The sequence below is a fragment of the Labrus mixtus genome, chromosome 20 (genome assembly GCF_963584025.1).
Source record: "Labrus mixtus chromosome 20, fLabMix1.1, whole genome shotgun sequence".
Classification (NCBI taxonomy): Eukaryota; Metazoa; Chordata; class Actinopteri; order Labriformes; family Labridae; genus Labrus; species Labrus mixtus.
The window spans coordinates 13730033-13742660 of record NC_083631.1 but is presented as its reverse complement, the minus strand read 5'-3'; the positions used below and the strand labels follow the sequence as shown (position 1 = coordinate 13742660).

Here is a 12628-nt window from a genome sequence, read left to right as displayed (position 1 = left end):
AGCACACAGAAACTCAGTACATTTACATGCTAGGTTGAACTGGACTCAGGACAATCGATTCATGTATGTAAGTATGTCTGTGTAAGCTACTAAAGGTGGGGATATGCCTCCTTCCAGCTAGTAACTATCAAGCTACTTAACTACTATTCCAGCTGACCTTGGTGAGAAGTTAGCAAGTGGTTAACTGGTTGTATGTCAGTGAAAAAATAAACAACATTACAGCTCTGCATATTCTATACATAATCTACGCTCTACTTTTCATACAAATGATGCACGCTTACCCTCTAGTTTATGGTGATATCTGAAGACAGTCTACAAAGCGACTTCTGTTAAACTATGCTTTTATGCCGGGAACTGTTGAGTGTGCGCAGAACGCCTATAGGCCAGTTTGGGTCTAACATGCATGAGTCAATCGATCCCAAACCCAATTATCTAGTTAATCCAGCTTCTAGATTTAGTATAATTTCAGTCTGACAAACATGTTTTCATGGATTCTAAAAGTCAATTTTTAGTCTGACTAACACAAAAAAATCAACTTTTTCTAACTGTACACAAATGTACTGACTGCCGAACACTTCCACTTGGAAGCACATAATCATAACAGAGCATTAAAAACTTAGACAATGCAGGGTCGCAGCAGACGACCTCTTTGCAGAAATATTTTGATAAGCAACAGAAGATCATCAGAATGGATAAGTTCAAAACATGTAGAGGACATGGCTGACTGTAGTTTTAGTGTAAAAAGGGAAAACGCGATAACATTTAAAGTGAAGATACATAAAGCATGCCTTTGTGGAAGACAAATAAACATGTTTACATTCCTGCAGCTAGAACACAATATTTCCTTCTACTACAGACTGCCATTGGGCAAACCAAGAAAAATAAAAGAATATATGGCAGAAGAATTTATGCCCATAACCAGTGGTTAAATAACTAGGTTCATTTATTCATCAAGTTTGAGGCGCTAACAACCAGTCGGATCTGGGATGACTTCAACTCTCACATCAAGGGTGCCAAGTCCTTATGAGATTTTAGTGAACAGATTATAAAAAAAATGGGTGCTATAGGATTCTACCTGACCTCATTCAATGTCTGCATATCTTTCTACTGATATTGTTCATTGTTTCTTTCATTTGTTATGCACCGTTTTATAAATATTTATGGATTGCTACACTGTAGGATGTTGTGATAAGAAAGAAAAGGTTGAGTATATGATGTAGTGTCAACATTTTTACTTCATTGAAACTCCATCAACAAAATTGAGGTAGCCTATCTACTTAGAGAAAAAGTACATTTTTGCAACCTCATGCCTAAATTTAGTGTTATAGTCAGTATTTGTTACTTTATTGTAGGCTTATCCTTTACATCATGTGGATTACTTTTTAAAATAAAATACAAGTTCACTTAATAAAATATGCTTTGATGATAACTGCCTAACAACATGTTAAATCATTAAATTACACCCACCACAATCAGCAACAACACTAATGGTTATTTACAAGCTGATAAAGCAAACAATAATGGTTAACTAAATAATAAAATGTCGTGTCTTCTGTGCAGCAAAATGAGCATTTCAGTTGGCTAGTAGCTAACTCTGGTACAAACTTTTTTATTTTATTTATGCATTTAGGCCACAGTAGGCTACATATTATTATTATTATTATTATTTATTAAACACGGACGGTAAAACCATTTGCAAAAATATAATATTTACAGTCTATGGCTAAAGCTGGGTAAAACCAAAAAAATTGCAACTCGCATACCATAGACTGTAAATAATAAGGCACATAGCCTACTCATGTTAGTCAATATTTACAGTCTATGATGTTAGGTAGAAGCAGCTAGCCCAGCAGGAGCCTCTCCGTGATGGTTGGTAAAAGCTTCCATATTAAAACAAACAACAAACATTGACTGTCTTCGTACTTACCTCAAACAAAAGGTAACATTGCCTTTTGGCACAAAGCCGTAAAGCTCGCAGCTGAAGTCGAAGTGACTGTAAAAAATGAAGGGGACATTGGGTGAGATGAGTTTTGTTCAAAGTTCACACGGAGGGGAGAAATGAACTCACATATTTTAATTAAACCGCCTCTTAATTGAGGGTATGTTTGATATGATACATGTCACAGCTAGTGCCGAGCGGCAGGTGTGAGATTTTATTTTTTTTTTTTTTTACCTCCCACTTGTGAAGATGTTTTCTTGTGTTTTTCTTTCTATCTTTAAAGGTAATGTAAGTAGGCAGGTTATTTGGGGTCTGTAATTGTGGATGCATTGTTGTGGAGCATACATTTTATTAGCGAATATTTGTAAATATATAGGCTACAATAAAATAATAACAATAAATGAATGGGTTTTGCTACGAAAGTGTTTAAGGTTTAACATCTTACTCAAAGTAAACAAATGTAGCCTATATAAAAAAGAAAAGAGTTAAACCATCAACATTAAGATGAATGGACACTTAACGTGCACACCCAAGAATCCAAATGATGTTTTATGTAGGCTATTTAATCCCTTACAAATGGAATATATGCTTTATATAAATAGTAATACTAACTAATATCATACAAATGACTGCATTTATTGGCAGAGGTTATTCATATTTAATGATCCAGTTATGTAAATAATAATCTAGTTTGTTCGACACAGTGAAAATCTTTCTCCAACCCCAAGACTACAGTTTCAGCTGTTTTATGAAATCAAAGAGTTGTTGGCCTCGGCGTTAGTCCACTGCCAATCAACTGGACAAATCCTGTGTTTCCATGGCAATGTGAAAGGCTAGAAACGAATTGGCTCGATAGAAAGGTGCAGAGACTGGTGAACTCTGTTTCCTTTGGTGTGTGTGGGTGGATGGATAGACAAGATTTAAAATACCAGCGCAGCCACAGACCCACTGCTGAGGACCTTCTGTGACTTCCTCACGCCAAGAAACACGGTTGACCATTAATGTTAGATGTGCATGCACTGAGAATGTAGATAGCAAATGTTGTAGCCGATTGAAAGATTTGGCATAAAAAAATGCACTTTTTTTCACTTTGCTAGCAAAGCATAGCAAATTGTGTGATCAATATTAATACCATTTGATTTGAACTAAACTGCTTGAGAGAATATCTCACCTGAGTAGAACTGCCTGAAAGTCGTGGCTGGAGGATCACAAGCCAAAAGGATTCCGAACCAGTGACTTGATCTTTATAAGGCCAGTTTAAATAGCCTATTTAATGTTTTTTTATATATATGAAATAAAGCAAGAAGCAAGTAACCACAGCTTACAATACAATACAATACAGTGACAAATTTCCCTTTGACATGTTAAGTAACACAAAGCAGCACATAGAGTAAATACACCATCTCCAAACTGTACTTCAGGAGAGAAGTTTAGTAAGTGTTCTTTGTTACTGCCTCCTCGGGAGGAAAAGGGAAAATGGTCTTCAGGGAAGTGCAAAAAGGCTTGCTGAAAAGTTGACATCACGGGTGACTGAGGGGTTAATGTGCTGTGAAACGTGGTGTGATGTCACCCATCAAGGTGAGATGGAGTGGACAGAGCTAAAGGTCAAGTTTGACGCAGTATGTGTGTGTGTGTGTGTAGTGAGCGTGATTCTACATATTTTATAATAATTACTTCAGACTCATTTCAGATTTATTTGATTTGTTCCCCTTCAGCAAAAGGGAAACCTGGCTCTATTTCCCCACCCTTTTCTCAGATCTCTCTACAGACTTTTTCCAGTTGCTACATTTTTTTCTTGTGTTCTCTTTGCAGTTGTTCTTTTTGTGGGGGGCCTTTAGGGGCCATGTCGTTGGTTAGGTAAGATACAGAAATTCTGTGTGTGTGTGTGTGTACGGTGGGCAGAGGGAGCTAGCATGAAGGGGGGTGGCTCTGGCCTGCCTTTCCGAGGTGTTTTGGGATGAATCGGCTGATACAACTGGGAACGGAGGGTCCCACTTGGCAACCCTAATGGCTCTTGCTGGTCATCAGTCTACACGGTTGAATGTGGAGGCCAAAAGGGGCCGTGCGGAAGGGTAGGTAGTATTGACGTCTCTACCTGGATAGCTCGCATAAATGGAGCCTGGGTCGAAAAGGGCAATGCTGTTTTGGTTGCAGTGGCAACTAAAGGACATAAGGTAGGTTATCTATGTTGTCAGTAGGGCATATAGGAACATATTGGAACAAAGGGTTTCTTCACTGGGTGCTTGAGGAAGATTATGTCTGAAAATGATGTCAGTACTTGGGGGTCGGAAAATGTGTTAAATTACTGACAGGGATTCCGATTCAAAGTGCTGTGAGAAGACAATTTTAATATCAGCTCAACATTAATTACAAAGCATTAAATCTCCAATAAAAATATTATGAGAGCACGTCATCACACATTTCAGAATAAAAGGGATGATGTGTGTGCAATGATGACATCATAGGCTGCCCTCCGTTCATTAAAAGGGACTTAGTAATTAATGGAAGAGCTGCATCCGCTTCTGTTGCTACCTCTTACATGTATCACTTTCCATGTCTTGTCTCCTGCCCTCCACATTCTCCATGTCTCCCCAGTCCCCCCTCTATAAATACATAAGGTGCTGTTTCCAAGGTAACAACTCTATGGAGAATTGGCCACCTGAAATCTAGATGTAGCAGAAAAAGGAGGGTGAGCTCTGGGCAGAGGTCTGCAGTAGAGAGACTCATCTTCACTCTGTCACCATCTGTCCATCTCAGTCTCTTGGGACCATGCATCTTTATTAATCCCGTACCTCACCCTGGGCTATACCTTGTAGGTGTGAGAGAGGCATGTTTTAAAACGACAGTAGCTGGATGAATTCATTGTAGAATGTGTCATTTTGCTTTTGGTTTAAAATGTTGGATAAGTCCTTTAGGCATCATCCACTCATGACAAAGGGGAATATCATTGTAAGTGCACACTGAAGCCAAGGAGACTCAATAAGCAAAAATGAATATGAGGCATGAAGCCAAGTTGCATCTTCGATTCATTTTGATTACAAAATTAAAAGCAGTGAAATCTGTTGGAAATATTCCTGTATTTTAAACTCTACTCAGCAAGTGTCCCCTTTTCTGTGTATGCGAGTTTATCTAGTGTTTACTGCCCTCCAGTGGTGGCAGTTTAGAACTGCAACAACACAAAATGTTTTTTTAATCTGTTTTCTCTATTATTTGTATTTTCATTTTTTTAATTAAAAAAAGACAAGAACCTAAAGACAAGAACCTTGACTGAATATGTGATTTTTTTAATAACCTGAAGCTTTAAACTGAGGTTTAAAAGAGTCCAGTTAAGGCTCTTCATTATTTTTTACGTCATTAAAAAAAAAAGTCTAAAATCCTTTCATTGATTGGTTATAATGGTCCCTCGGTGTATTGATGAGGGAAAAATCCCTTTCAACCACGTGTGCACAAAGCTGTGGCAGGACCGAATGTGAACACCAAAAATGGGTTCTTCCTAGGTTTTAAGTTTTTATATGATTTTGTTTCCAAATTACCTGAAGTGTGTGATGTTCTTTGTCAGATCAAAGCAACCAGCACACAAAGCTGTCTTCAACATTATGTGATAACTAGACAGAGGTTTATCAGTGGTGTGATTTTGGTGAATACATTTTAGGATTATATTTATAGCTCAGGGAATTTTCTCTTCTGTGAATAAAAGACGAGTAAAGCACATGTACAATAGAGATCTCTTTATTATAGTGCATTTATCAGATGTTACTACGAGTTTAAAAAAGCATAAAGGTAATTAAGAAATACAGATGCACATACCCTGTAATTTCAACAAAAACAATCCCTAAAATTAAAGCTTCACATCTGAACAAGGGTATGTGTATGACTTCAAGTTAAAATACATTTTCTTAGAGAATATTATATATACATTTGTATTTCTTGCTGTATACCAGATCATGCCACTTCTCCTATGAACTTTATGGATGTTTAGGAAGTAAAGAAAGGTCCAAAAGAACAGTCTGTGAGGAAAACAACATGTCCGGAGGTTGAAAAGAGAAGGGGTATTTTAATTTGGAGGTCGGTGTGATATTATGACGTGAAATCATCTCCACTCAGTAAGGGGGCAGCTCAGTTTGTTGGTTTATTACTTGCTTGAGCCTTTGGGATTCTTGGATGCGTGGGAAACTATTCTGTTACTGGGTTAACTGGTGTCTGCTGGTGTAGAGCAATGGGAAGCGTTATTGTCTATGGGTTCATTGCGAGGGCTGATGGATAAACCACTGTGTTCACACAAGCCTGTGTTGTGCTAGTTTATGAGATTGTGCAAATGGCATCAGAGGGAATTAACATAGACGACTTCCAGGAGCAGAGCCCTGGCTACATGCAGGAAAACCACCATTAAGCCTGAAGCATTGAGGAAGCATTTACAGCATCGATAGTCCAGAGCAAACACTTTTTAATTGAACTGTACCATGTATTGCAGCGCAGACTATTTGTTAAAAAAGAAAAAGGTTTTTCCTTAGGAAACACTCGAGGAAGTGAATCCAAAACTGAGCAAACACAACAAGCCCTTTCTAAATCTAACCAATTTGGTCCCAAGAGCATCATCAAAAGAAAAGTCAAGACTGCACATCTTGCACATCCGGTCATGCATATGTAGAACAGGTCACGCGTGCATTGAATGTAACAATTAAAAAAATATACCATAAGTGAAAAGAAAACACAATAACCCAGAGAACTAAATATGACAGAAAGTAAGACCATCGGTAAAGAAAAAGACAGAGTGGGAGCAACTCTTAAAAGGCCTCACCCTTCCAAAAGACTGGAAATCCCACACAGCACCCAGAGGGTACACACATGTATTAAGAACATAGTAGCTACAACCTAAACAACTCCATATATGTAAACGTGAAACATGTATTGCCTTTTTTTTTTTTATCCTGGGTGTAAAAATAAGACAACGGAAAAACAAAAGGCCTCATGAAAATAAATACTGGGGTCATGGCCATAAGGAGGTTAACTTTCAAAGAGGGGATTCAATTTAGTTTGAAAAGAAGAAGTAATGATTCAATAAATGTGGCTTCTTATTGACAGAATAGATTTAGAAATCAAGAACAAAGAGAAATCTTATTTATCAAAAGATGACTGCTGCTGTCACACTTAAATTCACTAAATCTAAGTTCAATAAGAAATGTCAACTGGTCTGGTCAGGTATTCTATTGTGTCAAACATAACAGGGCCTACACTGTGGTGTATTAAGCTTGATTTCAAGGTGAATAAACATTTATAAATATAACCTTAACGTCACTATCAGATGTAAATCTAAAGGACACAGGACTCAACATCCTGTGTTTTTAGTCTTACAGTGGAGGGATGAGGTGTTTGAGAGTTCACTGTGTTCAAGGCACAGCAGGGCTGCTCCCACTCAACTCACACACTCATCCATACAGAAATACTTATCAAAACACACTCGTACAGTGAACAGATGCAGAGGGGAGGGAGGGGGGGGCACTGGCCAACAGTCCACCACTTCAGATGAAAGAGAGGAAAAATAAGAGAGAATGAGACCAGGACCAGGGTAGTCCCCCACATTCTGCAGTCACAGAGATGACACAGAGGAGGTGAAGTGATGCATCATTTTACATTCTTTAGCTCGTTTGACAGCCAGTCCAGACCCTCATAGAGACCGTCTCCACTAGTGGCACACGTGGCCTGGATAAACCAGCTACGACCGCGCAGAGACTGCAGCTGCAGCTTGTCGGTGATCTCTGCTGCATTCATGGCATTGGGCAGGTCCTGAAAGAGCCAAAAAAACACATTAATTAATTCATGAGAAAAGAGACTAGCAATAAATATTCCCTGTTACAGTTTCTCTGGATCACTTTAAAGCTACTTGCGATCACCATCCGCTTCATAATTGTAGAAAACATGCTAAAGTAGAGATCATTGGTCAAGAAGTTGTTATTTTTTTTTTACCAGTAGTTGTTGTCGTATCTTAAGAATATTAACATAGACTCACCTGTTTGTTGGCAAACACAAGCACCACACAATCCCTCAGCTCATCCTCAGCCAGCATTCTCATCAGCTCGTCCTTTGCCTCCCCGACTCTCTCCCTGTCGTTACTATCCACTACAAAGATGAGGCCTGAAAATAGAGAAGAGGTTCTTTGTATTAAGGAAAATGTTAACAGTTTCTAAACGTTAAATTCTCATAAAACAGCAGAAAGTCTCTCACCTTGTGTGTTTTGGAAATAATGCCTCCAGAGGGGTCTGATCTTGTCCTGACCGCCCACATCCCACACTGTAAAACTGATGTTCTTGTAGTCTACGGTCTCAACATTGAATCCTGCAGAAGAGAGAAAAATAATCACGTTTTAGATTGACAGATATCAGTCACAGTGTGTGTTGAATTAATTCTCAGGAAGATGAAGAGTACCTACCAATGGTAGGGATTGTCGTAACAATTTCTCCCAGTTTGAGCTTGTACAGAATGGTAGTCTTTCCAGCAGCATCAAGTCCTACCATGAGGATTCTCATTTCTTTCTTGCCAAACAATTTGCTAAAAACATGACTAAAATTGATCCCCATCTTGGCTCACCTGCAGAAGGACAAAGAATTGTGTGGTGAGGTCTCTAAATACATTGATGCGATTATGAAAAGGTTGCGAGAGTTGCTGATGGTGTGAGCTGTCTTGTTAGTTCACGTTTCTGTCTCTGTGTTTTCAGTATTTCACACACAAAGAAAGTCCCTGAGCATGACCAGGTTTACTGTATTAACAGCCGCTAAAGTATAAGTGCTGACAAATTTTAGCATTTGTCTTTCTGTTTTTTGACAGGTCCAAGAGAAGTCTGGAATACATGCAGTTATTTGGATACCAAACTAGTAGCTGTGCTTGTATTAGCCTCCAAAACTGCCTAAAACGTAACCTGGCAAGTATGCCAGGCAATGCACTGATCTGATACCATCATTAATTAGCAAGAGAAACGAATTGTTTGAGGTTAGTTATCATGCAAGTTGAAAAACGTCATCAGTCTGGTGCCAGCAGAGAGTATGGCATAAATCAGATCAGCCCCTGTGGGGTCTCAGATACTCTCTACTTTAAAAACAGCACAGTCGTCATTGTTAATTTCAGCCTGTTTCATAAACAGATAGAACACATTACAGTTTGTTATATTTTTTAGTTAGTTTGGCCTTTATTGGATTGGACAGCTGAAGAGAGACAGGAAATGATGAGAGGTGAGAGTTGGGAATGACAGCAAGGGCCGACATTGGACTCGAAGCCAAAGCCGATTTGACAAGGACTATAGACGGGGTAAGCGACATGATTGCAAGGCTACACAGCGCAAATAACATTTACACCGTGATATTTAATGGTTTGGAAATCCATCAGTCTATCACATTATTGTTAACAATGAAAAAGAAAGGTAATTAAAGATTTTTACAAAATTTAGCAACCATGCCATCAGAATGACCGTCAACAACAAAGTCAGACACAACCGCTGCCTGAGTATACATAGACTGACAGGTAAAGAGCTTCTTTTTTTTTTTTAACTAACTTGGCTCCTCCCCAATGATAAACACCTGACTGCTACATTTAATGACTTCACACTCACTCATTAATGCAATATGTTGAAATATTGACGACGGATTAAAGAGTGGCTGGGAATATGCTGAGGAACTAATACTCAATTTATTTTCAGCAAACAACCCCTGCTCTGTTCCTTCTCTTCTCATTCAATTTGTTTTCTCAGAAACCCATCAGTTAAATTCAAATGTAAAACAAAGCATCAATATAATGGATTTGCCAAATTAAATTCTCCTTCGGGCATGATACAAATAATATTTATCGAATGAGCGCTGGAACTGCAGCCTGCATGGCCGGGGAAGCCTTCAGAAAAGAGGTAAGCGGTGGAACGCACTTCTAAGTGTGGAGGCTGAGGACCATCCTCCACAGTCCTATCATGACACATGAATGATTCATGTGTCAGCTGGTGTAAACTGTCAGATATCATGACCACACAACACGGAGCTTAACTCGTCTATTAATCAAGCGGGCGGCCCCGGGTTCACATCCTACCTGTGGCCTCTTTCCCGCATGTCATTCCCCACTCTCTCTCTCCCTGATTTCCGACTCTATCCACTGTCCTATCTCTCCATTAAAGGCATAAAAAGCCCAAAAATAAATCTTCAACTCGTCTATTAACAACAACAGATGAATCTGCATGATAAAGCAGGGAGCACCTGAGCCAAATGATATCTTGAGTAACATAGAAACAAAAAGAGGATCTAACTTCAGTCAGACTCAAGAATTATTTTAATAAAGCTACACAATAAGAATGATGGTAGAAAAAAAAAAGAAAAACAAAATAGTTCAAAGAAGATTGGACATCAGATGGCTAAAACAACCTGTGTGTTTTGAATGATGATGCTTGGTCCTCCCTATGCAGAAAAAGGTTAAGTCCAGAAGTGGAAAAAGTTGACGTTCAACTTAACCTCTTAATTGTTTTTCTCTGTCATAAAGAACTATTGTCAACCACATTGTTACCTTTTTACCATCAGCAAAAATATTAACATGTATTTATATACATCTGATATATAATGTTGATTTATTTATCATTTGGTTTGAGTCTAAGACATTTGAGGACAAGACATTTGAGGACGTACTGCTGAAAGCTTTTCTTTCCGGGAAACAGGAATGACAGGTTCCTGTTCATCCAACAAGGCGCGATAGGTATTTTTTATAGAGGTGTTAGGATAACAAATAGGCTTATTGTGTTTCAGCTCTGTAATAATTTCAGGTGAACCATTAACAAACTAACTGATTGTGATTGTAATATTATTTAATATTGTTTTTGAATTAAGTGTTCTGTTTTGTTTTAATTAATGTTTCGTAAAAGAGGGGCAGATATCATAAGATTAATCTTCTTTCTGCTCCTTTTCATTCAAAATTTGAGATTTTATGTTTGTTTGTTTTCTTAACTTTATTGTTTTTTTGAATGAAATAAAATTGACAGATAAAAATAAATAAAATCGTAATATTACCTTAACTAATGTGGAACAAAAAAGGCTTGCTTACGCTCACCAGACATAAATAATTAAATAATAAAATATCAATCATAACGTCATCGTACATGTTTTGTAGTTTACAGGTAAATTCTATTCATGAAATAGAGAAATAATTGTAAAGAGATGAGCAGATAAATCAGTGCCTCCACGTCTTACCTTGGTGACGTCACCCACAAAGCAGGAAGAGGCGCTGACCTGAGCTCACTGATGTTAGCCTAGCTTTATTTTAATAATTGTACAACACCGTCACAATTGATTGAAGAGAATCAACGCAGAGCTTACAAAAACAAATCTAAATGATAACCCCACTTGTTGTGTTTAGGATACATTAAATTAAATAGACACAAGAGGGTGTTTTTTTTATGATTCATTGGCTAACACTGTTTCGGTAAAGTCAAAAAGCTAACGAAATTCAACAGCCTGGTTTATCTAACTAACAGAGAAATGTAAAGAATGAATCCGTGTGTTGCTATTTAAGCTGTTGCAATTCAAACTACATCTATAAAAATGTAATTTCTAAATGGTCCTGAATCGTATCTGTACCTTTTAATGCTTCTCGGTCCTTCTTCAATGGTCCAATTCAGCAACAAAATGGCGTTTTCCGGCGTCGTCTTCTTCGTCGTTGTCGTCGTCGTCATCAGCGTCTGCATTCTTCTTCTTCTTTGGGTTTTAATGGCAGCTGGTATCTAAGAAGTTACGTTACTGCCACCTGCTGGATTAAACTACTCTCACGCCTCTCATCCTTTTTGTTCTCTCCTATGGGGTCTTCTTCCCTATTGAATCCTTACATTTACTCCAGTGAGTTCTTTTTGCTTCTCTTATAGTTCTCCTAACCTCTTGTACTGTATCTTTTGTTGGAAATTACGATTTTAGCGTCTTCTTCTATGATATTTTATGGGAAAACAATATAGCTGCCATTTGGTATGACCTGATGTAATGTAAAAACAAGCACAACTAAACATACTCTGACGGTAAAAAAAAAAAAAAACCTGCACTGAAAATGTTATTTTAGTAAAATGATTTGAGTGTTGTCAATCAATTTGATGTCAGTTTAGAAATCTGTCAAAAATAAAATCAGAGTTTCATCTAACAACAGATTAATATGTGATTAATATTACTTTTCTTTACTTTTTTTTTTAATGATGGAAACTGGAGATATTGAATTATCAGTTTGACAATACAATGCAGTTTCCAATGTGATATTTATTTATTTTTTAATTCTGATGGGAATTTTTCTTCATATTCGTATTTCCTTGAGACAAAAATAATGAACAAAATGATCTGCAGACTCATTTATATTGTAAGAAAATAGTCAGTGCACACTATCAGGCCAACTGCCTTGTATTAGAAGGTAAAACTGTAACAATCCATTCAGGTTCCCATTTTAAATTTCTATATCAAATCCACTAGATGGGGCTCCATCCATGGTTGTTTTTCTCTGGTGTCCACTGAAGTTAACAACAAGGTTTGATGTTAGGAGCAGGATAAATGTCCTTAAATAATACTGCAGTCCTATATATCACCTTCTATAATTATTATTGTTTGTCACCCACAGAGTTCTTAAAGCAAAGCATGTTTTGCTTTAATTTCTTTCAGGATTTTTTTTTTTTTTTTTTAATTTTCTGCAATATTAAAC

At 37.6% G+C, this 12628-nt stretch overlaps 1 protein-coding gene across 1 annotated transcript; it reads right to left on the bottom strand.

Moving 5' to 3' along the window:
• Positions 1-5652: 5652 nt before the first annotated feature.
• arf2a (ADP-ribosylation factor 2a) lies at positions 5653-11671 on the bottom strand. The gene is made up of 5 exons (XM_061065669.1): positions 11536-11671; positions 8367-8524; positions 8162-8272; positions 7947-8071; positions 5653-7723 (listed from the first exon to the last, which is right to left on the bottom strand). The coding sequence occupies exons 2-5, from the start codon at positions 8512-8514 to the stop codon at positions 7562-7564; spliced, it is 546 nt and encodes a 181-aa protein (XP_060921652.1). The 5' UTR covers positions 8515-8524; positions 11536-11671; the 3' UTR covers positions 5653-7561.
• Between the last annotated feature and the right edge of the window lie 957 nt (positions 11672-12628).